The following is a 27,139-nucleotide window of genomic DNA, read 5'->3' as shown; positions in this document are numbered from 1 at the left end:
CCACTTATCAAGGCCTGGAGGCCACTCGAGGATAAGGGTTAATAAGCACACAGTGATCAATGGGACAATGTCGTAATAATTGTTAGTAGTGGAGATTTTGTAAATTGGATTACTTAGGGGGAACGGCTCATCAAGAAGTTTGTGAAGCTTCTGTTGTTAACTGACCGTTTCACACCCTGGAATGTGAGCATAAATCTGGCAAGTCATGCTTGGTTCCATTTCTCAATGATTCTTGAAGTTCAGATTCAGAAAAATCTTCTGTCATTGGTGGTTCAAAAATGCCACATAATGTAAAATCTATTGTGTCAACTGTGTGGAATTAAAATTGATAGGTTGTATTCTTTTTAACCTTTTTTCCTGGTTGACTCCTGAATGAATATAAAAAATTAATTGAATTATTAAAAAATTCCAATCTGTACTGCTATAACAAATATAATGAAATTAGATAAAATTATTTAAAAACGATTCTATGAATTGAAATAAATAATTGATTCAGTGATATATGAATAAATATTTACTTAACTAATGGCTAAAATTCTTTTTAAAACTTTTTCTCTTCAACTTTCTTAGATTTGACCATCTATATATATAAAAGCGAAAATGTGTGTATGTATGTTCGCTTTTTGTGTATGTCCAAGAAAGGCTTTTTTCAGAGAAGCGCTCGGTCGGCTCACAACTTATTAAAATTTTTTATATCACATATAAATCATAATATCTCTGAGTTAACAACGGATCTCGCCTGTCTATTTAATTTGCTCGACTTTGGGAAGATAAATATTCAACAGTTTTCGCTTGCCGCATGTGATTAGGCTTTTTCCTATAATAAAAGCGACACTAATTCTGTCGGTATTTTTCCGGTCGCCATCACCAGAGATGTCCGAAAGCTTTGATCAATGTAGAAATATTTTCCTTATATCAGACAATTTGAGCTGCCCCCCCCTCAACATCTTGGGAAAATAAAAATAAAAACCCCACGGTCAAAGTTGACCTCATTAAGACATTAAACGTGCACCTGCAAATTCTAAGTAATTAAATTCAAACGTGTTTCCGTTAGTATGTTGCGGTGACCCGATGGTTAATGTTGCATGTTTTTTTTTCACACTTTAATTTCCAACTTTGTCTCAAGAGTTCGGGTTTGATCCTTATACTCACCTACCAAAACTATTTTTATTTTACCCCCCCCCTCCCCCGAGTTTTTATTTACCTCCAAACACCCGGGCAACGCCGGGTACCCTCCACTAATTTATATATATAAAAGCGAAAATGTGTGTACGTATGTATGTATGTTTGTATGTACGTATGTGTGTTTGTATGTCTCACAAAAACTTTCGACATGGGTCACAGATTTTCGCCAGATAGGTATCATTTTAAAGTTCCAACCTTCGCCCGACAAATATAAAAAAATTGGCTAAAAACATTAATTTCTTCACCCTAAAATCATCAGTTTTGTACAGGGAGGGGTGCTGAAAAAATCGTTCCTTCATTTTCTCTGCTCCTGCTACTACAACAATGATGTTATGTTTGACCTAGAAAACGTTGACGTTAGTTTAAAAGCACCGCAAGTGTTTTTAAAGGTTTAATTTTATCCGTTCTCAGTTGTATGTCTCTTTAGTGTAGGAGTAACGTGTCAGGCATTTTTTTTACACCGTAGCCTCCATGTTTCGGGTTCGAGCCTGTCTTTCTACCTAAATATTTTTTCCTTTTTTACAGATTTTTTTCCTTTTTTACGTTTGTTCGCTGTTTTGCTTTGTATTAGTTTTTCCAATTTTTCTTAACATCGTATTTTTTTTATAATATTAAAACAGGGTCACCCTCTCCTACATACACACATCCAAACACCCGGGCAACGCCAGGTACCCCCACTAGTCTATAATATAAGTCTCACCTGTCTATTTAAATGTATGTATGTATGTTTGTATGTCTCACAAAAACTTTTGACAGAGGCGATGCATTTTCACGAGATCAGTATCGTTTTGAAGCTCGACCCCTAGGACGACAAATATCGAAAAATTGCAGCATGGCTACCTGCCTACTAAAACTTTTTTTTTTTTTTTACTGAACACACACCTCCAAACACCCGGGCACCCAGGCTAGTCTATAATATAAATCTCACCTGCCTGTTTAAATGTATGCATGATTGTATGTCTGCCTAAAACTTTCGACAGAAGCGACGGATTCTCATAAGATTGGTATCATTTTGAAGCTCGACTCTTCGGATAACATATTGAAAAATTGGCTAAGAACATTAATTCCTTCATCTTAAACTGGGCACTTTTATACAAGGAGGAGTCGCTTTTTTTGACGATATTTTCGAAAGTCATCCCATCTTTTCAATTGACTAACCTTAATTTAAACCTCCACCACTTCCGGTTTGGCAATGGGTGCACCGGCAAAGACGTCACATTTTTTTCACATTCTTTTCCTCCTTTGTGGTATGGGTTCAAACTTTCCTGCCTACTAACACATTTTTTTTTTGTGCTCAAGACATACCTCCAAATACCCGGCCAACCAAATTAGTGGAATATAGAAGATTTTTGGTAGGAAACAAAATGTATTACCTTGTATATGTCTTGATGTGATGTTGGATTTTGAGGCTGCCACTTAATCCTCCGGATCATATTAAAAATGTGCTCATTGTAAAATTTATTATTTCTTTTTAATTAAAATCAACAAGTGGCATACACATTTACAATAAAATTGTCTTTTGTTGTGAGCCTTTGCGGGTATGCACCATGAGTCCATAAACACATGGGCCTGATGGCCAAAGTTAACTATCATGCTGGATTAAAATGAACAAATTTCTAGAAGGCATATCTAGAGTCAGCCTTAGCTTTAGAAATACCTAGTTTGTATTTATACAGGAGTCTTTGATCACAACTGATATGTATTTCACCAATTTTCAAAATTGACTCTAAAGGACTGCTAATAATTGAAATGATATTTGGGGTTAACCATGCCAATCATTTGAGCATAATTTCCTCAGAGATGAGGGGGAACTCTTTTGCGCAACCATCCATGTTTTTAAAAAAGGGTTTTGAAAGGTAGTTCATTATGGTGCAAAGAGCAACCAATTGTGAGAAGAATTTTTTTAAAATATTTTTTTCTAAAATTGCAACCATTTAACCTTCACAACCTGTGTTGGCATCAGTATTATCAAAAAGGATAGTCTTAGCAGTGTTCTCACAATTGAATTTATACAAAACATCCACCACCTAGTCTGCATGAACAGCACCTGTTGCACCACTATTAAGAAGAACTCTGTCTCAGAACATTACTTTGATAGGGTGTTTCTTTTGTAAAAGTTAAATGGTTTCTGGTCCCTTTCATTTCTTCTTTTTTCATAGTTTTCTATCCATTGTCCTCCACAAATTCCTTATAAAGCCATGTGTCCTTATCCATTCTCTCATCAACTCGAATATATATAAGATTTTCAACAATTTCATCATGTTTTTGTTGGCCAGTTGTTCTCACTATAGTTTTTGCCCTGTCGACTTTACATTTATCAATAATAATATCGCTCGTATAAGAAGTCCAATAGCCTTCAAACCCAAGAACAAGACATCTTATTTAATGGTGATGGTTGATCTGAAAATTTAATTACATTTCTACTGCTAGTTGAAATTGCAGATTTTCCAGCCATTTTTAATAAAATATCTGAAAAAATTTATCAGAAATTAAATTACAAATATTTTTGGTACTTATGCACTTAGGTTACAATATTTTTTAAATAGTATTTTCAAATTAAATTCAAGATTTAAAACATATTTTTTTATTAGATTGTTAGGTAAAAGTACAGAATAGTTACAAAGCACATTCCCCTTCCTATGTCAAGAATGGGTTTCATTATTTCAGCACGGTAAAATAAGTGCGTACCATATTTAAAAAAAAAAAAAAATCTTCGACACATTTGATAAAATTTTAAATAAAAGTAATGTGTACTTTAATTCTGAGGTTAGTCCGTAAACTGGTTTCTTAATGAATAAACACTGTTATATAGAATGTTGCCATAGATCATTTATTATAAAAATATAAAGAAATCAGAATAATTATTTAAGTTGTATTTTGAATAGTTAAGTCTTCTTTAAGAATTTAAGATATATTCGTGATAATTAAAAACATAGAATGAACACGATCGTTTACAAAGAGATTAGCTCGTAAATAGTTTTTTTTTTTTAATGAATAAAGCGTAACTTTGAAATATAACCAATTAAAATAATTATTTTAGTTGATTTTTTTTTAAAAGATAAGTGTCTGCTAATGTAAAAACTCAACAGATAGTCGTTATAATTAAAAAGTAAACAATAAACACAGAATGGAAACGCTTTGTTAAAGGGAAAGTTTTCAACTGGTGAATACTATAAAAATATCCAATAAATAAATTGACGCATGTAAATAGTTATTTGTATACGAAATTAAATATTATAGTGATTTTAATCCATTTTAATTAGTATATTTTTATTCAATTTCTAACAAAAAAATAATAAACTTAAAAATATTTATTATTAAGTCTGTTATATTATTTTTTGTTAACAAATAATAAACTTAAAAATATTTATTAAGTGTGTTATTTTATTTTTTGTTAAAACCTGGTTTTTATTTAAGTGACATGTAATACTGTGATAAAAATCTTGCTTTATTTCCAATTTATTTCGACTTTTAAGTTGGATTGCTCAAATAAATACAATATTTTAAAGGAAAATATTTCTCGCGGTAACTGTTGATATTATTTTATATCTTTCTTTAGTTGCGATTATTTAGTTTCAAAAATATAAAATTATTTTTACATAATCACTTGAATTAAAGTTAAACATACAAAGGCCAAGTATCATGGTTTAATTGTGCTCTAAAAAGAAACATACAGTTCGAACATGCCCCTGCCTCATAAAAGAATCTACAGTTGATCTTATACGCCAGACCTTTTTGCTTGTGCGGTGATAAAACTTCTCAAATTCACTTGTGATGTTAGGTTGTATAAAAGTGTTAACTTTGGTTCAAATCGTACTTCTTTCATTGGATTTTTTCGATTATTGATACCTATGGGCATTTCGATACAAAACCTACATAAGAACACACTCAGACACATCAAGTACCGTCATGTGAAAATTTTTTAAAAAAATCAACCTAACAGTTTCTGAGTCCGTAGGGAGTGAACTCACACACAAACGCAAAGTTCCTTTTATATAATAGTATATATATAATAAAAATTGGATCTAAGGGATAAATAAAGACCTTTCCAAAGATATGTTACTTTGAAAGCTTTTTTTTCTTTTGTCCTTCAGTCCTTACAATTCATGACAATGTTTCTGACAAAAGGGGAAGAATTGCTGTTTTCTACCCATATAAAACTTATCATTGGCTACTTTTTGACTTTGGAGTGATTTTTTTTTTCCCTTGCATCAAGTAGCTTCATGCTTTGTCTGGAGTGATTTACATAAAAAAATTTCTTAAAGCTGTTTAACATATGTCAGCAGGTAAAACTAACATTAAAAAAAATAAAAATAAAATAATCAAAAATATGATCTTCATTAAATAAAAACAATTATACACGATAACTTGGTTTTCTAAAATTTTTAAATTTTACCTTACGAAATAATGTTTTCAAAAAATGTGACTAACGTCCTCAAAATATGATGATGATGATTAATAGAGGATTTGGCTTTTTTTTTCTAGAAAAATATAAAAAAAATGTCTACATCATTTCATCAGAAAAAGAATTAAAAACAAAACAAAAAATAAGAGAAGAATTCAACCTTTTTTTATGACAGCATAATAATTGCATCCAATCATTCTTTTCAATATGTACATTCCAATGACAAGATGGCTGCCATGGTGGATGTCTCTCTTTGACGAGGAGACGCACAACAGACAAACACAATTCTAACTATTACTACAAGTCACCTAAGTGGCCATCTTATTATTCAATTACTACTTCTGCTCCAACAGCTTCTAAGGCAGCTTTCAGGGTTTCAGCCTCTTCTTTTGAGATATCATCTTTGACAGGCTGAGGTGCCGACTCGACAAATTTCTTTGACTGCAAATAGAAAGTCAAGAAATCAAATCATTTATTTCTCCCAGAGGCAGAGTCAAAACTAATTCATTGTTTTAAAACTTGGAATTAATGAAAATTGGCCGACAGAAAAAAAAAAAAAAAAAAAAAAAAAGAAATGATACAAGTTCAGAGTTTAACGTAAAAAAAAAAAAAAACAAGCCGAGTATGCGAGATACCCTTCCACAAGTGAAAAATTTACCATGACTAATGCTTGTGCAAAATTGTAAGAAAGGTGTGGTTAGTGAGAAAAGTGTGAACGGATGAATGATTTGGGGGTAATTTTACCCCTAGAGGGGCAACCAGAGTTAATCTGGAAAATCTGTTATGGCAAAAATTTACTTTCATCATGACTAATGTTTATGCAAAATCTTTAAAAAATCCAAGGCGTGGTTATTGAGAAAAGTGCAAACAAACAGATGAACAGGAGGTCCAATCCCTCCTTTGTCGGGAACCAAAAAATGATGTACACACTCATTATGGAATAAAAATGTCATATTCCCAAAATAATGTAAACTGATAAAGAAGTCCTTTTATTTATTAAACTAGCGGGGTACCCGGCGTTGCCCGAGTGTTTGTTTCCGGGATGGGGGGGGGGGGGGAGTTTTAAAAAATGTTATGGTAGGTAAGTAGGAAGGATCAAACCCGGAAAATAAAGTGTGAAAAAAAAACAAAAAAAAAAAACATCTGCAACGTTAACAGTTCGGCCACCAAGAAAAGTCCATTCCAGTTGTTTAGGAAAATAAAAAAAAAAAAAAAAAAAAAAAACGACTACGGTAGGTCGGCGCGAACGTGAAAATATAATGTGAATTGTCCAGCACGCTAACCACTACGCTACAGAGCATTGCAGCTTAGTTTAGTGATTTTAAATAACTTCACATGAAAGAACTACGAAGCCAAACCGGTGTTCTCTTCTCAACTGTTCCTTGTGAACGATCCCCAAACGGTGTTAAGTGGTGGCAGGAGGAGGAGGAACTTATTAGAGAGAAAATATTTTACCACTTCCATTGATCTTAACCGATTTTGGCCGTGACTTCTCAGCAGAAAAAGTATAGAAATCCAAGATTATCGAGGAATTTGAGAAATAATAAGCCTATAACACACCTCAGATATTGTTCTGCCGTTTGTGCATATTATATTTGCATGAAATATCTTGATTTTTAATCCTATTAAGGTCAAAATCAGACGGGGAAAAATGAGTTCATTTTATTTATATAGAGATATGGCGGATTAAGGCAATATTCTCATTTCCTCTTGAAATTTGATTTTCTTAGTGTAAAAAAAAACTACTTTATCAATTGACACAATTTTAGGAATATGACATTTTTATTCCTTAATGATTCCATACATCATAAAGATTTTTATTTTTGTTTTTGAAATTAGGTTGAACTCTGGTTTGGTTTGGTTGTTTTGTTTTATGGCATATTAACCCTTTTTGGGTTATTTAATGCCGAATCCAGTTATTTTGGAAAGAGTTTCCATGCTTTAAGTTCTTTATATCTTCAAAGATTTATTTGAAAATGTTTGGTTTGGTTGTTTTACGGCAGGCCAACCCTTTTCAGGTTATTTAATGCCGAATCCAGTAATTTTGGAAATAGTATTCATGTTGCATCCAGTTATTTTGTAGACAGTTTTTATTCTTCAAACTTTTTGTATCTTCAATCGCTAGTTTGTAGTGTTTGGTTTGGTTGTTTTATAGTGGATTTTATCGTTTTTGTTCCCTGCCTTGCAGAACATGAATGAGTTTTGCAATGGGAGAGGGAAAAGGGTTACAGTATTAATGTTTGATACATTTTAAGTTAGGAAACCAGTCAGGAAGTGTGGGAAAGGGGGATAGAAAGAGAAAGGGGAAATGCGAAGACGGAAAAGGGGGGAAAAGGTGGGTTGCTTTTGTTTTTGGTTTTGCAGAACATAATTAAGTTTTGTAGAAAAACAAAAAACATCAATGTTAGGTGCATTTCGTCCCAGGAAGCCAATATCTTCAGACAGCCTGATCATGTAGCACCAGGTGAACTCTGGATATGCACCAAAAAATGATACACAATGAAAAATACCACAAAATGTGTCTGTGTTTCTCACATTAACATAACGCTACTAATTATACACTGAATCAGTATTTTTTTATTAATAAAAAATCAGCAATTTATAAAGGTGGCAGTCATGGAAGAATGCGAGAACAAATTTGTTTAAGCCTTAAAAGTAATTTTATTTTGTTTTCATTAAATATTATTAATTTATATTATTGTTCATAAATATTAATAAATAAGTAATAATTTTGAATTAAAATTTGAGTTTTGTTTTTAGATAAACACGACATCAAGCCAAATTTAGTTGCCATTTTGTTTTGTTTCGGATTCTTAACATAACGTAGACACTTTCAAACATACTTTTCTTAATTTTAGATGCAAAATACTAACTGGATTTTTAATGTAAATGATTCCTCATAGACCAAAAAGAACATAAAATTACTTCTAATGCCTAAACAGTTTTTTTTTTCATGTTCTTCAATAGCCACGATCTTTATAAATTGCCAAAGAATCAGATAATCAGCCTGAGGTTTCAATAAACAAAATCATGAAAAAAAAGATTGACACTATACAAATATAAGAGTCGCAAGGCTCAGAAGAAAGATTTGAATGCCATGATCAACAGAGACTTCTTTGATAGGAAACATGGAGGACCTGATCAACATACTGCGAATATTGATCTTTTGTATTTCTAAAGATGTTATCGTTGTAAAAAATGACCCTATCAAGGCCAGGGATCACACCACATGCTACTTTGATAGGCAACATGGAGGACCTGGTCAACATCTTGCAAATGTTGATCCGTCATATTTCAGGTAACAAAAATACAACAGATCAAATAAAAGCAAATAAATCTGATGAGTACAAACCAAAGATCACGCAGAGAAAGAAATGAACCATAAAAAGGTAAAAAGACTATTTATGTGATGTTATTACAAAAATAATTTTCGCACAAAAAAGGCCCGTTGACATATATAGAATATAATCCCAAAGTTATGCCATCAATCTTTCAAACAGTTATGCAAAATTATTATTAGTAGACAGACCATTTTAAAATTTCGAAACTTGTAATCAAGCTTTCAAGACTCTAAAGCTCTGCTCATTTTATTTTTTTTTACTTTTAGCGCTGCTCATTTTATTTCAGAAAATCAACAGATTATCTAATTGAAATGACATATTACTAAAATTATCAAAAACTCAAAGGATAGATTTAAACTTCTATTAATGACGTTGTATGCCAAAATTAAAACCCTTCATATTCTCTGCAGCTCAACCGAGAACAGAATCAATCTTTGGAGCCGTTACAAATATGCAGACAGACCCAAGAAATTTCCATGAGTCTCGCTAGTTTCATTTAAATATAAACAATAAATAATTGGGAAGAAAAAAAAAATTACCTGAACCAAATTAAAACCTGAAATTTGATTTTTGATTTCTTTGATTAATGCCACTTTTTTGGCTGTGTCGAATTTCACAAGTTTTACAGTGAATAACGTTTGTTCTTGTACGGGTGCAGCTGCAACTTCAGCTGGTTCCTCCTAGATAAAAAAAAAAAATGTGAAAGAACATTAGGAAAACATTTAAAACTAAAAAAAAATAAAATAAAAATAAAACAATGGAGATAGGAGTGATACTTATGGATTGTGAGTTGAGTCTTCAGGAGATATTATGACCAACATGATGAGTAAATGGGATTTATGGTCAGGAGTGGGAGGGGGGAATGGTAAGAGGTTGTTACAAACCTATATATTCATGTTCTACTATTTTTTATTTTTTTTATTACATTTTCACCCCAAACAAGGCACATTGCCACTGTAGTGTAGAGGGCTACTATCAGGGGCAGCAACTACTGGGGCACTATGTTGGGATTTGGGCAGCAAGATGTCTGTTCACGTTACACTTGAACTTCTGCATGTCAGTACAGTTGGGGAAACAGAGACCTAGAACGAAATTCCAGAGTCTAGCGGTTCTGTGGAAGAAACTACTGGAGTAGAAAGATCTTCTACATCTAGGGATCTCTACTGTGTGGGGGTGGGATTTAGTTGCCTGTCAGGTTTGTCGAGGGTGTCTACGTCGTGGGGACACAAGTGTCTGCAGTTCGTCAGAGCATTCACCATTAAAATACTTGTAGAACAGGCAGAGGGATTCAACGTTTCGTCGATGGGACAGAGGCTGAAGCTTAGATGCCAGTTCAGGGCCTATCAGATTGGTGACTCTTTTGAACCTTGTCTAGGAGCGAGAGACTAGCAACAGATGCACCAGCCCAAATGTGACAGCAATACTCCATACATGGGTGAATGGTGGCCTTATAGAGGTACAGGATACTTTCGGGTGTCAGTAGTTTTCTAGCACGGTAGAGAGAGCCTACCTTCTTCGCAGCGGCCCTGGCAATGTTTTCAATATAATTGTTCCAACTCATGTTTCCTGTGAATGTTAGGCCAAGCAGTTTGAAAGATATACTCTCAGACAGGGAGTCACTGGCCATTGCTATTGGTGGCAGAGAAGGTTTCTTGTAATTATTGAAGGAAACCAGTTTAGTCTTGGCAGCATTGAATGTGACCATCCATTTTTGTCCCCATTCCAGTACAGATTGGAGGTCATCCTCTAGTGTTATTATCTTGTTGGTGTTTTTTGATGTGGAGAGAAAACCATGGGATCTTTACTCCAGCAAAGAAATTTCTTACTTCTCATTACTGTTGTTACTGCACACTAATGCTTGCAGAGAAATCAAGAAATATTAGAATGGTTGAATCAACATAGATGGATTAAAGAGAGATGACTTATTTAATTGCAAATTACAGATAATCATAATTAATTTCAAAGGTTGTCACAACCAAGAGTGGTAGTGGAGATAAACCCACCCTCCCTAAAAAATGCCGTCATGGTGTGCGTCTCAAATAACCTCTGAAAACCCAGTCCAGCTCCTGGCCTTCTTGTGTGTCTTAGCTACTAAGCTCGATGAAAACTGTTTCTACTAACTGAGAGAAAAAGCAAAGCAGTCCACTGGCACCTTAAAACCAGTCACTTCGTGCAGGTGAGGCTCGTTAATTTTGGATGGTAGCTCACCTAGGAGAAAGTAACTCCGATTCAAAACCTTCATTACCTTGTGGGATTACCCCATCAGGGGAAAGCCTAAGGGAGTGAACCCCGATAGAATAACTAGGGATGGAGTCCCTAAGGCGGCCTAATTCTATATTGTCATCACCAGTAACTTCTGCAGTGCAGTTAGAGGCAAGCTGTATCGACTTGTGTCTTTCTCTTGGATCCTCTAGCTTTGCGGAGAGGGGGGGGGGTGCTACTCTACGGGCAACAATTATCCTCCTATATCACCCTGCCCAGGCTATGTAGCTCTCTACTTCAGTAGAGCTACACCATCATCTCTCGAGACAGATGGTTGCCGCTGCACCGCACTCTGTTGAGCGGGTTGTTTAAAAAACATTTTTTTTGTGACCCTGATTCTGTTATATATTAGTACTCCTGGGCATTGTCAAGTCACTTAAGCAATGATTATTATTATTATTATTATATAGAAATGTAGATGTTATGAAATAGGAAACGTTCAGAGAAATCATTTTCATAACAAAAAAGAATGTTGTAAAATAAAACAATTAGTTTGAGTTGTAATGGAATTTGGTATCATGGAAGGCCAGTTTGGTATGTAGATGGATAAATAAAACTTGATTTAGAATAACAATAAATTGACCTCTGATGTCAGAGATAGTTGAACAAACAAAGGGATAGTTTTTATATATCCATGTTGGTGGAAGATGTCCTTTTCTCTTCCCTGCAACCTCTATCTCACAGAAGAGATGTTGCAAGTTTGTCTCTGCTTTATCATTATTTTCATGGAAAGTGTTCGACTGAGCTTCAATCTATGGTCTCCCCTTGCCAAACTTTCACAAGAAACACTCGTCTAGCTGAAAACACTATCAATAATTCCCCCCACTCTTTATCTGTGCCTAAACCTAAACATAGATTCCATGATCAAAGTTTCTCTCTTGGAACTGCACGCCTGTGGAATTGTCTTCCATTTTCCTGCTTTCCAGCTGTCTATAATATGGTTGTCTTCAAGTCCAACGTGAACAAGTTTCTGATGAGCCGTTCCACTTAAGTTAACAAATTTACCGAACTTCCATTACTAACGATTACTATATTGTCCTTTTGACTACTGTACACTCTTTAACACTTATCCTTGAGTGGCCTATCGGCCTTGATAAGTGGTGACGCCTATGTAAAAAGAAAAAAAAAAAAAAAAAAAAAAAATTACAAATCGAGGAAACAATCAGAGAGAGGTTGAGTTTACTAGCAGACAAGAGAGACAGCCGCTGAGGTCCACGGGAATACTGGCGGTGGACAATATAGCAAGATGTAGACATCAAGGAAATGTGAAACTCCAAGGTGAGGAACATTCAAGAAATAAATGCTATGTAAAATATCTAGCGTTTGGTGTTCTTCAGAGGGAGCCAGTGAAACAAGGTACATGTCCCCAGAAAAAAAGTTAACCATCCCAGTAAAGAAGTGTCCACATATTGACTGTTATTTATTTATTTATTTTTTACATAAGTATCACCACTTATCAAGGCCCAGGGGCCACTCAAGGATAAGGGTTAAAGAGTGTACAGTAGTCAATTGGACAATATAGTAATTGTCAATAATGGAAATTCAGTAAATTTGTTAAGGGAAACGGCTTATCAAGAGCTTGTTTACATTGGACTTGAAGACAACCATATGCAACATCATACATATACAAAAAACACGTTTATATAAACAGTTACATATAGAGATTGTTATATACACACAGCTATCTAACAATTGTTGCCTGTCCACTTTTGGGCATCACCCTTCAAACTAATTTATTTTGACAAAACTAATTTCATTGTGCTATGCATGTTGTGTAGTGGGTACAGGACATTATCTGTGACGTGTATCTTTTATACAAGTGTGTGCGTAATATGTATATATGTATACGTGATAGATATGTGGGTGCGTGTATCTTTGTCTGCATCTATGTATATAATCGTGATATGTGTATGTCTATATATGGCCGTGTTCATCTTATTGTCTAAGTTAGTATGTGTGTGTATGTCTGTATAACCAATCGTTGACATACATTTTTTTCTGCCTCTTGGCTTCGTCGCTCATAGCTGCAAAGGGAACCACATGTACAAAGTAACAAGTTGGAGGCTTCTTTTAATTAATGCTTAGTTTTATTCTTTCTGAGTCTTGGCGGTTCCCATTCTTTCTTATTGGCTATTCTTAACTCTTTTGCGTTTCTTTCTCCGATGCATCTTTGCGCCAATCTCGATGCGTCTGCTCCATCTAAAATCGGAAACCAGACTGCCTTGCATGCGAGAGAAAAGATATCGTCCTCTCTTTCTTTCATGCTCTTTCTCTCTCTTTTTCTTCCTTTCCATGTTCTCTCTCATATATACCTGATCGACCTATTGCAGGTGCTATCGTCGACCCCAGCTACTGAGTTTGACATACGTCAGTAACTTAACCCTTGAACTCTTTTTGCACTAACCAACCTTCACAGCAAACCCGGGATAGATTACATAACATGCATATTATGATTATTTATGCACAGAATACAAATATACATTAGTTACGTGAATTTGTATGAAGTTTTTTTTGTATTAACTCATCTGATTTGGTTGTTAATATCCTTGAGCTTTTTTATGTTGATAATATAGCCAAGGCATCTGAAATGGTCAACCTCTTCAAGGACTTCCCCGTTGAGCAAAATTGGTTGTTTTTCATTTGGGAGGAAATCGCCAATCAGAAGTTTCATCTTTTGAGCATTGATGTTCATGCCAATCTTAGAGGCATAAAACTGCATCTCGTCAATCGCAGATTGGATGTCAGCAAAACTTTTAACCAGGATGGCAGCATCATCATCTTAATCAAGGTCTGACAGTTTGAAATCACAACCTACAGAAACTTGGCCAATATAGATAAACAGAGTTGGTGATAATTTTTTTATCATTTTGTTCTAACTAGGAATGGGGTATCCTACTGGTTGCCGGATATTCTAACAAAGACATCTTTTTAAGAATTGTGAGAATTATCCATAAATATATATAATCTTTAGAAAGCCTGATCTGGTAATACTAGATTTTATTTTTTTTGTTTATAGAAATTCAGTTATTAGTGATTATGGTGAATTCCTGTAGATTTTATAGAGTATTTATAGCAATTAAAAGAAGAATTTTTATATATATATATATATATATATATATATATATATATATATATATATATATTTACTTTTTATATTTCTATCTAAAAATTTACTTATCAAATTCCAGTATTATCCATATACAAATTAAACCAAAGTCAATATTGACCCAGTTAATTAAGCTCAATGATTATCAGCATTAATTATCGAGCCCGTATATTATTATTTCGCATTAACCAAGACAACCATATATCACAACATGTTTTATTATACGATATATCTCTTTGGTGTTACAAGCTTCAACTGTATTTTGTGTCTGAAGATTAGCCATTTTGGAATATATATTTTAACGTGATACAGTTGAAGCTTGTCCGAATGGTTATGAAACAATTGTAACACCAAAGAGATATATCGTATAATAAAACACATGTTGTGATATATGGTTGTCTTGGTTATTTTGGAATTATAATATATATATATATATATATATATATACAGGGTAGCTCACTTAAAAGTAGCCCGATCTTTCTCTAACCAATTTTTTTCAGATTAGGCGGCTCATTTAAAAGTAGACCAATCTCTCTAATCTTTCTCTTAACGACCAACTGACACCACAAGACAAAATGTAATTCTTTTTCCAACAAGATGGCACTACATGCCACACATCTCACAGAGCACTGACACGAGTTCATGACATGTTTACAGAAGAGAGAAAAATAAGCAAAGTGTTATGGCCACCACGTTCCCCGGACTTGTCATTATGTGATTTTTAGTCTTTGGCAGACTTTAAAACAAAAAGTTTATGCAAATAATCCTCACAATCTAGACCAACTAAAGGAGAACATTACCAACGCTATGAGGAGAATCACCAGAGAAGATGTACAGACAGTATCTGCAAACGTTGTTAAACGTGCCCAGAAATACATAGATGTCAACGGGGAGCACTTCCAGCATCTTTTATAACACAACAGGTAATTTAAACAATCAAAGAATGTTTCTCCTCTCTACTACATTTTCTGGGATACTGTTAAGTGGGCCACCCTGTATATACATACACACAGCAAAATCTGAAGCCAGAGCTGTACAAAGATCGCTGCTGGTCACAAGTTATTTCTTTACTCCTGCTCTTGCAAGTCTCACCCCAGGCTCATCACAAATGAAGGTCAAGGTGGTTGCTTAACTGAACGAACCAGACAATGGTCTTCACTATTGGTCGTCAGATTTGTGGCTGCCCCCTCACCCAACTGCAACTTCTGAGGTTTGATTGGGGGGGGGGGGGACAAGATCAACAAGCACAACCATAACATGGTTAACACTCTGAAGGCTACCATCGTGGAGGCATTTGCCACTATAGACAAGGGCAAATATGTGGTTCTTTTGTTTTACAGTAGATCAATCCTTTCCGGGTTAATTTAAGTTGAATCCAGTTATTTTGGAAAAACAAATTTACGCTTCAAGTTGATTATGTTTGTTTTGAATTATTTATTTATGATGTTTGGTTTGGTTGTTTTGTTTTACACCATATCAATCCTTCTCTGATTATTCAATGCTGAATCTAGTCTTTATGCTTCAAATTTTTTATATCTTCCAATATTTATTCATGGGGTTCTATTTCATCGTTTTGTATAGGAAAATTGTTACTTATGTTTTTGCCTTTGCAGAACATGATTGAGTTTTGTAAAGGAAAGAAACAAAACAATAGGCCAGGAAGTCAGTATCTTCAGATATCCGGATCTGATAGCACCAGAAGACAAGGACAAAGAAAAATGTTTAAAAACATAACAAAACAATAATAAAAAAACAAAACAATACCTCTTTTACTGAAGCAACAGGGCCCATCGCCATCATTGGGGTTTCTTGAATGTTCAAGGTTGTCTAAAAAGGCAGAAAAAATATATAAAAAAAACATTAAAGTCAAACTCTTATCTTTTAATCCAATTTTCTAGACAAAGCAATCACATTGTTAAATATTGAACATGAAGATCAACTCTTGAGGGGAGGTAAGTAAATATATTACATATATATCATATAAATAAGAAAATCAACTTGTGTGCATTTTAGTTTAGTTTGTGAAAACAAATATTTACTTTGATTGATTGATTTTAATCACATCTTATACAAAGTGATAAGTATTTATGATTATGTACAACACACCCACATATAAACCCATATGTACACAGGCATCAAAAAGAAAGTCAGCACTTGTAATTTTTTCAAAAACTGCAAATTTAAGCTAAATTTAATGTAACTGTTTAAACTATACCTCATTTGATTGGCCTTTTATTCTTCTATAATTTTACCTGTTCATATTTGACTTTTAATTGAAATATTCCTGTGTCCACATCAATTAAAAAAAATAACTTCAAATTGAGGAAGTAAAAAAAAGTCCGCACAATGGAAAATTGTTATTTAAATGTAACTTTAGGACATTAATGCAACACAAATACAACGAACACAATGCACTAGTTAATATTTAGTAGCATAGCCCTTCGGCAATTTGACAGTCTGCAATCTTTTGGAAATTCCTTGAATTAGACTGTATCAATACTCCGGGAAAAGGGCATCCCACTTTTCTTTAATTTTTATCCAAAGTTCTTCCAAATCTGAAATTTTATCTTTGTGTAGCTGTTGCTTGATGTAATGCCATACATTTTCGATAGGTCTGGAAATTGTGCAGGCCAATCCAAACATGGAATATAATGCTCTTCCAGGAACCTCTTGACATTGCCAGCTGTGTGAATGGGAGCATTATCCTGTATGAAGATGGGATTATCATCCAAATTCCGACCAAAGTAGGGTAGAAAATGCTCAGTCAACATATTAATGTATTTGGTCGAATTAATTCGACCTTGCAAGCGAACTATAAGCCCTGGACCGTTAGTACTAATAATGCCCCACACCAAAACTGAACCCCCATCACCTTGCAGCATTGAAACTGAGCACCTAGGATTAAATTCTTTGTCTTTCCTCCAAGAATGTACTGCCTACCATCACTGCCTAGCCTATTGAACTTGCTTTCGTTGCTAAAAAGCACTTTTGACCAATATGAAGAGTCATGATTTTCATTGCATCTGACGAAGTCCAGACGGCACTTTCTGTTCTTTATAGAAATCATTGGCTTGCGTCTTGCAACACATCCTCGCAAAATAAATTTCATTTAATCTGTTCTTGACAGTAGAAAGAGAGCACTTTTTAAGATTACACTGTTGTTGGATTTGGGGAGCCATTTCAAATCTGTTTCTTAGGCTGCGGATCTTGATAGAATTGTCTTCCCTGTTAGAAGTAACTCTAGTACGACCAGATTTAGGAGCATCATGAACACTGCCGGTGCTTTGGTGCTTTTTCAGTCTTTCATATTGTTTTCTCATCACATTTCAATCTGCGGCCGATTTCTCGATTGGATAAACCAGAAAGGTGGAGATTAATGAGCTCCTGATGATCACTAAGAGAAAGTCGTGGCATATGGGCTAAATGTTACGTTGTATAACTTGGAACAGCAACGATTACGATTAGAGATACTTTGTTGACTGTTGGTGGATATTTTAAACTGATTTAGGGCGATAATTTAAACTGGTTTTCAGTGAATTTGTTGCTGCGGACTTTCTTTTTGCCTCCTCAATTTGAAGTTATTTTTTTAAATTGATGTGAACACTAGAATATTTCAATTAAAAGTCAAATATTAATAGGTAAAATCATAGAGGAATAAAAGGCAAATCAAATGAGGTATAGGTTGTTTAAACAGTTACATTAAATTTAGCTTAAATTTGCAGTTTTTGAAAAAACTATAAGTGCAGACTTTTTTTTGCCAGCACTGTATACACAGATACACTTACACATATATACCCATATATATACATATTATCATACACACTCACATATACACCCATATATATATATATATATATATATATATATATATATATATATATATGCAGACAAACCTACATGTATACCAAGATAATTCTTTTCTGCCTTTGTTTATTTTGAAGTGTGTAAAAATTTGTAGCAGATGCCATTTTTTTTTTTCAGGTATTCAAAAATTTGGTTTGGGTTGATCAGATTTAATATTTCATTTGAGTTTTTATAATATTTTTGATGGGCTGGTTTCAGGTCTGAACAATTTATTAGAAAGTTGTTCACACCTGAAACATGGTATATTCAAAATGAGGCTGCCTTCTTCTCAAGATGGTAGGAATGTATGTCCTATTTTGATAATACTACTTTTTTTTGTTGTTGATTTTTTAATCATTTTTCTGCCGTTTTATTTTTGGCATGTTTTTATAGTTTATTTTGGGAAAATTGTTCCAATAATTTTGCAATTTATTTTGGGTATAGATCAAGTAAGTAAATCACAGCAGAGGTCAATTTCAACCGGGGTCAAACAAGCTACACTGTGGGAACATATTTATCTAGTGCATATTACATCACGTGGCTCTGAGAGAGTGATAACAACAAACGCAGCCCCAGGAAGCATGTGAATGTGTAAATGAAGTAGACTGTCGTAATTAAACAATGATTAGCGATTTCCCTGTCTGTGTGTCATCCCCCCCTGTCTCCGACAAACTGGTCAGTGATTTGGAATGAAGATTAAGTCGAATAAATGTACACTGTCTTCCAGCAGTTTTGTCTCGAGTCTTTTTGAAATTATAAATAAAAAGCTTTCATCACAGAACGGATCATGCAGAAGCGATGAAAAGAAGCAAAATTAGCATCAAAATTTTTTATTTTTATATTTTCCTTGACCTTGACCTTTTATATTTTTCTTGACCTTGAGGTCACAAAATTAAATCAGTTTTAAGTTAAATCATCACTGAATATTTTGACTAAGTTTGATAATGATTGATCAACCAACGTGGTTGCTGGACTGTATACAAACAAACCGTGACCAAGTTGCCTGAACCGTAACGACCTTGGCAGATTTGGTTGGTTGTTTTTATTTTATAGCATATCAACCATTTAACGCCGAATTCAGTAATTTTGAAATTTATGCTTCAAATTCTTCACATCTTCAAATATTTATTCATGGTGTTTGGTTTGATTGTTTTATAAAAGAAAATTGTTTTTGTTTTAGAATTTGCAGAACATGCTTGAGTTTTGCAAAGGGAAAGGGAAAAGGAAAAATAATAAGATCAATGTTTGGTGCATTCGAAGTCAGAAAGCCAGTATTTTCAGACAGCCTAATTTGGTAGCACCAGATGTCCTAACAAGTATTATCACTTTGGGGCAAAGTAAGCCTGGGAGGAATGGTAGCTAAGGGGTAACTCCACATTTTTCACAGCCCCCTCACGGGCCTCACCACTGAATATCTTTTAAGGTCATACCCAGATTAAATAAATGAAAATGTGGATCATATATTAGCAGACATTTTGATTACTGGTTAGTTTTATTTATTAAATATCAGTTTCCACAACAAAAAACTTTTTCATTTATTTGGTAAAAATTGCGGAGAATGCTCTGTTTTATGGTTGTTTTAAAAATGGAACGGAAATTTAAATTTCTTTACGTTTTAATCTTTTTTTTTTTAATTGCGCCCCACTCCCAAATAAATGAAAGTAATCAGAAGAATCATACTTTTTATTTATAAAAAAAACCAGATTTTTTTATATAAAAATAAAATTTTATTAACAAAAACGAAATGATTTAATTTTCAATGAAAAAAGTCAATTTGGTAAGATTTTTGGTATTTTTTTACTAAGTCCAACTCACTGTTCACATTGGAAATGTCGACTTTTATAGGTTACTTTTCGGGTATGTTTACAACAAATAAACACCCCAGCCTCCCCATGTTAAGAACGGCTTTTGGAATAGACACACTCAACCTTGTCAGCATACCTGAAAGCCTATAAAAGTTGACATGTGAATGTGAACAATGAGTTGAATGTAATGTAAAAATGTACCAAATTTAAAATGGAACGGAATTTAAATTTCCATTCCATTTTTAAAACAATGGTACGTAAAACAGAGCGTTCTCCCCAAGTTTTACCATTTATTTTTGCAACACATTTTCTTATCCTCAGGCATGAGTAACAATGTTTTTCCTACTTCAAAAATAGTTAACTTAATTTCCTTGAAAAATCTCTAAAAATCAAACGTTTATCAATAAGTCTCCAGTTGTACTTCTTAGTTCCGCCATGAAGTGGCTAGAACTACAGAATGCCATGTTTAAGACAGAATGCATTATTAATGATTGTCGTAAAGGCTGAAATTAATGTTTGTGTGGTTGGCATGTATTGAATAGAAGGAGCTTGGTTACATCTTTGAAAGCATTACTCCATAAGGCTGATTTTAACATTTTAGAAAACCAAATAATGTTATATAATTGTTAGGTTCTTGTCCAGGATTCGACCTAATTAAAAAAAAAAAAAATACAGAAAAATATTTATGATGCATTTATCTACCATGGGACAAAAACATCTTATTCCAAAAACAGTTTTATTTTTAACTAATAAAATCAAATTTTATGAGTAAGTAGAAAGGGACCATCTTGCATCACCAAAAAATAAACAAGAGCGGTTAACTCCACAATAATTAAAACTTGCAAGATCAGCCTTGTAATGCTAACGATTTCACATTAATTGCTTAAAAATGATTTTCTTTATGCAAAAAAAAATATTTGTTCAATTTTCATGATTTTTAGAATATGACATTTTCGTTCTGTGATAGGTGTGCACACCTAAAATTTTTCTGTAGCTTTTTTTTATTATTATATTTAGGTTGAACTGTGTACTTACACCATTTTTTATTTAACGAATAAAATTATTACTTCATTTTCTGCAACTTTTTTCTTTACTTATATATTAGCAGGCTGCCCGACGTTGCTGGGTCGTAAAATACACTTAAATATGATATTTTAATTTATGCAGATTTTGTATTTATTATTATAGACCTAATAGTCTATCGATTATTATATTGTACCTAATATATAGTAGTGATTTCAAAAATTAAAAAAAAAAAAAAATAACTTGAATACCATCAGCTAGAATCAAAACCAAAACATTTAAAGTTATTTTTTACCATCTGAGTTATGTCCATATGAATATCAAAACTTAAAAAATTAACATAGTTAAATGTATAAATGTATTATTGCGCATACGAGGAAAATTTAGTCGACTTACGTCTGCCAAATCCCAATTCTTTCAATTTTGATCCCTTAAGCATGCAAGATCCAGAGAGTTTCATTAGTATATAGATGGATAGACAAGGTTTAAAATTAGATTATCTTTAAAAATAACGATGAACAGAAATGAATGCAAACCTTTAATAATTGATTAAGATCAGAAACTTCGAGAAGAGTCAAAGTGCTGATTTCATCAACCAACTTCTGGATCTTTGGAGCGTAAACCTTGGTTGTGCCTTGGATATGAGGTGCGGGCAATGCTGCTTCGGAGCAGGAAACCAATGATGTGGAAAATGAGGCGGATTCATGATTCTGCTTCCTGTTGGTCAAAAGTCTGCTTGCAGAAAGGCAACTCCTGTCGAAAATGGAAAACAAGTGAGTAAGGGACTATGTATTTACGCAATTCCTATTTCAATCATTTCAAATTTTTTATACAAATGGTAAATTCAAATTCAGCGTCTGCAATCGCTGGTATGTATTTTTTAATTTTTTTACACTTAAAAAAGATGTGGCAAAAATATTCCATGCGTTAGTGAATTGTGGCTTTGTAAAGATATAGGATACTCCCTAGTGTAAGTAATTTCCTATCATGGTAGAGGGAACCCAGTTCCTTTGCAACAGCCTTGGCATTGTCCTCATAGTACCTTGTTTGGAGTAAAAAAGAGTAAATATAGAAACTGTTTAAACGCTGTCTTTTTTACAAATGGTAAATTCAAAATGGTGTCTAGAATCATTTCCATATTAATAATTTCCTGACTAATATCCATTAGAAATAGTAAAACCGTACACATAAATACTGAATGCGAATTGCGAACAGTTATATATTTTTTTAGAATTCAACCTAATTAACAAAACAAAAATAGAGAAAAATTTTTGATTTATGTACTCATCATAGAACAAAAATATCATATTCTAAAAATCATGTAGATTGATCAAGTATTTTCTTTTTTTTACATTTTTTTAGTTATGTTATTAATAAACTAGTTGGACCTGTGGAAATTTCACAGATGACTCTTTCGTATGTGATATATTGATGTTGGCATTCTGTGGATGTTCAGCATAAATGGAGATGCCCTGATATTATTGTAGCTCTTGTGTTAAAACTGCAAAAGTATTTATCTAAGCTAGCAGGGACGCCCGGCGTAGCTTGATTGTAAAATATGCTTAAATATATTTTAATTCTTGCAGATTTCGTATATATTATTATAGAGTCAATTTTCTATCAATTCTTATATATTATATAAAGTTGAGATTTCAAAAATAAAATAACACATCCATATGACTTGGGTGCATCAGCTTGAATTAAAACTGAAACCAAAACTTAGGAAGAAAAAAAAATATATACAGTAGAACCCTGCGATATAGTGGCCCTAGGATACAGTTTTTGTCAGGTTACGATATAGAATATGATGTTTTTCCGTATTCCAGTATTTGCCCCGCCTTACGATGTTATTTATAATCTTATTTGATTATGTACACCTAAGGAAACTGAAATTTGGGGAATATTTATTAATTGATGTCTAATATGTATTGTTAAAAGTTCACAAAAATCTAAATTGTCACAAAGGGCTTCCACCTCCATCTTTGCATGAAACTAAAACTAAATATAGCCTACATTTGAATCCTGTTCTAAAATTCATAACAATCGGTTAATTAGTTTGGGAGTAAATTCTATAGTGCTAGTGCATTGTATGAATCGGATTTCCCATAAATGTCTGCTCAGGCTTGACCGGTACCTGACGTTGCTGCTGGAATAAAACATTAAAAATGCTCAGAAATCTGTTCAAATTATTGCTTTTTTTTTTTAATGGTATTTTCAAGTTAAATTTAATTTTTATGATATTTTTCTTTATTTTTAATGGTATTTTCAAGTTAAATTTAATTTTTATGATATTTTTCTTTTTTTTAATGGTATTTTCAAGTTAAATTTAATTTTTATGATATTTTTCTTTATTAAATTATTAGTTGAAAGTACAGAATAGTTACAAAACACTCACTTCTCACCATTTTAAGAATAGCTTTCTAAATAATAACATTATTTCAGCATGGTAACATAGATGCACAAGTACTTGCCATTGTTGGTCCCGCCATACCAAACATATGCAAGAATGCAACAGTAATAAGTATGTATGTGATAAAATTTCATTTAAGAAATTAGGTGTTTGAGTACTCATGCAGAGAGTGATCTGTGCTGAAATAATGTTATTATTTCAAAAGCCATTCTTCACATGTGGAGGGGAGGGTGTTTTGTACCTATTCTGTACTTTAACCTTACAATTGAATAAAAAACATATCATAAAACTTTAATTAAACTTGGAAATACGATTTAAAAAATAGCGCAGATCACTCTCTGCATTAGCATTGGTGTTTGGAACATTGCTGACATAACTTTAGAATTATATTCTATATGTGCTTTCCGAATTATGTCTGGAAACGCTTGGTTTCCAAGTTATAAAAATACATAGTGTGGGGAAAATAGGAATGGCCTACCTATCAAATACCCTCGTGTCTGTCTTTCCTGCTAGTTGGGGTGGAAAGAGATCCAAGATGCCATCCGTGAGATTTTAGTACAAACGGTATCGGACGATCTCGCAAAATCGCACTGCACACATGCAAATGAGGTGTGTTAGGTTCCATAAAGCAGGTCGTAGGGAGGAGTTGGGGGAATTTTGTTTGGTGCATTGGTTTGCGGCAGACATTTTGAAATGTTGGCACGTTGATGCGTGCGGAAGAGAGAGAGAGAAACATATCACTTGGGATATGTTCCTTACAACACATACAAATCAACATTCTTTGTTGTAAACATCTAACACGTAGAATGTGTGTGAAATTACACGACTTGAATCATGACACTTTATTGGTTGATTGATTTAACATAATTGTTTTTAATTACAGCCTTTCTCATTGGTTGATTTGAATTTTAACCCACAAGCGCGGGCATGTTTTAACTGAAAACTTTAGTCCGAGAAAGGATTTAAAGCAGGATGGACTCATATTAATTTTCTTATTAATTTAAGGGCCGTTTGGCACCCAATATTGTCTTGGTACCTTTGAGACAATTTAACTTACTAAGGTGTTCTTTTCTAGACGTAATATCGTCTTTCTAATCAGCAAAGAATGATTTTGAGTTTTACTACTTTGTTGGAATTATCCGCTTTTTTGAATTCGAACATTGTTTAAATGAACCACAAGCCGAAAACTAACGGCAATCTTCACAGAAGATTTTTCCCTACCACTTCATCACAAAGTCTTAACTACCAGGCTCAGCAGAAGCAGCAAAATTACGCAACATAATTTAGCAATGGAGAAGATGAAATGACCTGTTATTAATCACCAAGTAAGTGCGCTTTTCGATGTCGTGTTTAATTTTCTGCCATGCCAGTGTTCTAAGCTATGTGAGAATAAATTTCTCACAGTGATAACGCATTATTTTTTACATATAGGATAGATAAATACTACACCAGTGACAAAGTAACAGATAAAATAAGTTTTGACCTGGTATTGCCAAAAAACAACAACAACAAAAAAAAAAAACACATATAAATCATATAGCTCAGAAGTGTCATGATCAGTCGTGGCTTGGGTGATACCCAACCTCGGAAGGGGGGGGGGTCAGTCAGCATCCTGCGAATGCTGGCTCTTCTTGTTTAAATAGAATCTAGCGAACTAAATGGAGGTAAATATTTTAATATAATTTTAAATTGTCCGAGGAAAATTCGTATGCCATGTGAGAAGGCAGTTTGCTATGCGAAGGCACATTTAACAGCCGTCGTTTATGCTACCGCGCGTAGTGTAAACGGAAGCTGTAAAATGGCGGAAAATAGTCCCTGGATTCAGGGGTTAATACCATGCAAACGGTAAATTTGCGACGGGTTTGATTATCAGATTAGTTGTCACCGACCTCGATTACCCCTAAAAACAAACAAATTAGAGTGGTCGGTGTTCTGTTGTAGCGTAGTAGTACTAGCACTATATTTACCAAAATAACTCATCTTGCCTTTGATAACATTTATTTGTGGGTTTATTTTACTATACATATAGATTCGGAAAAGTGTCAAAAAAAAAAAAAAAAAAAAAAAACATATCACAAATAAATGTTATAAAAGGCAAGATAAGTTTTTAATTTTCTAATACATCGGTAAGCACTGTTTTTCGAGCTGAATAAACATGTTACATTAAATAAAAACACTAAAAAATTATCCAGTTAGGTACAAAAGTAACTTCCCTTGCCTTAGATAACATTTGTTATATATTTGTTTTTTGACAACTTTTTCGAATCTATGTGTATAGTAAAAACAAATCCTTATTTTTTATTTTTATCATTTTTTTTTTCTGTTAACTATTCTGCACAATCGTCTATTTGTCTTACTTCCGCTAAGTTTCCAAGGAGGGTGTAATCAGTTCAAATAATAATAGAACGTGGTGGGGAGTTGGGAGAGATGTTATTCTACAAATTTATTTTGCATAGGATACAGATTCCCGAGCTGGACATAAATATTACTAAAATCGAAGGTTACATCGACCGAAACGTTGAGAATATAGCACATCATGTACATGTGCAGTTTATGAACCGTACTGAAATAACACTTAGGAAGCCATTCTTAACATGAGGAGAGAGGCTTTATTTACTATCCTGTACTTTCACCTAACAATTTAACGAAGAAAATATACCGTGAAAATTGAATTAACTTGAAAATCCAATTTAAAATATAGCACCGTTCGTAAACTGCACAAGTACACAAGATAATAACAGTAGTCCGAATAGTTCGTTCATTCGTACGATTAAATAATAACAATAAAAAGATTTAAAAACAGAAATACAAACTAAACTTAAATATATTTTTCAAAGGGTCAAATGAGGGATTTTGCCCTAACTCATAAAAATGGTGCTTTCAAAAATCGTCCGCTAAGTTTCGAACGAGCACAGTTTAAAATAAATACGTTTAGTTTTTTTTTCTTCTTACAATATTTTTTTAATTTACCTCCTCTTGCAATGAGTTGATTGTCGTGCAAGCGACGACATTAATTGCGAACAGAACATATTTCAAACAAAATATCCACCGTGTAAAAAGAGAAAGAAAAAGTTTTTCCTAAATAACACATGTGTTGGACAAGGTCGCCGAGACAATAGGCCCGCACAAAACGGAAGTTTTAAGTGTGGAGGAGAAAAAAAAAAAAAGTAAAGTCGACTAAAAATTAATTTATCAAAAAAATATTATCATTTAAGATATTAAAATTGTATAAATACAGTTTTATTTTTTAACTAATTATTTTTTTATTTTTACTCAGTACTTACAAAAAAATCTTTTTAACGTCTTACTCTTAATTTTGCAAATGTAAAAAAAAAATCCTTTGTTTACCGACTAAAATCAACCATATAAAAAAAATTGTCGATTGTACAGTAGAATTAATGAAAAAAAAAGTATTGAAAACACACACACACACACACACGCACACACACACACACACACAATAAATAACTGTCCCAAATTTTACTTTTCTACTTACCTGCATAACTTTCAAGTATTTACTAAGTCTCTATGCATTTGTTATCGTCACTTTTACTTAGCCAAGCACGTTTGGTTTCCAACATGGCCGCCAATTTGGTGGGGCATGATTATGAATTTCAGACTTATAAAAAATAAATAATTTAAAACAATTCAGCCTCAATTTCCAACCTCTGAGGACATGCCAAGAGTTACCTCCAACATGACACGTTAGAAGGAAAAACATTGTCTGCATTTCCTGAAGAAAAATATTTTATTATTCGG

General features: G+C 33.4%; 1 protein-coding gene across 1 annotated transcript; it reads right to left on the bottom strand.

Moving 5' to 3' along the window:
- Positions 1–5,733: 5,733 nt before the first annotated feature.
- LOC145249458 (large ribosomal subunit protein bL12-like) lies at positions 5,734–26,527 on the bottom strand. The gene is made up of 5 exons (XM_080111024.1): positions 26,351–26,527; positions 21,507–21,723; positions 16,064–16,126; positions 9,471–9,611; positions 5,734–6,031 (listed from the first exon to the last, which is right to left on the bottom strand). Exons 1-5 carry the CDS (start codon positions 26,407–26,409, stop codon positions 5,915–5,917), a joined length of 597 nt encoding a protein of 198 aa, XP_079967150.1. The 5' UTR covers positions 26,410–26,527; the 3' UTR covers positions 5,734–5,914.
- Between the last annotated feature and the right edge of the window lie 612 nt (positions 26,528–27,139).

Source organism: Euprymna scolopes, chromosome 28, assembly GCF_053919585.1.
Source record: "Euprymna scolopes isolate OS-2025 chromosome 28, ASM5391958v1, whole genome shotgun sequence".
Taxonomy (NCBI): Eukaryota; Metazoa; Mollusca; class Cephalopoda; order Sepiida; family Sepiolidae; genus Euprymna; species Euprymna scolopes.
The sequence above is the reverse complement of the archived record's forward strand: the minus strand, read 5'-3'. Positions and strand labels throughout refer to the sequence as shown.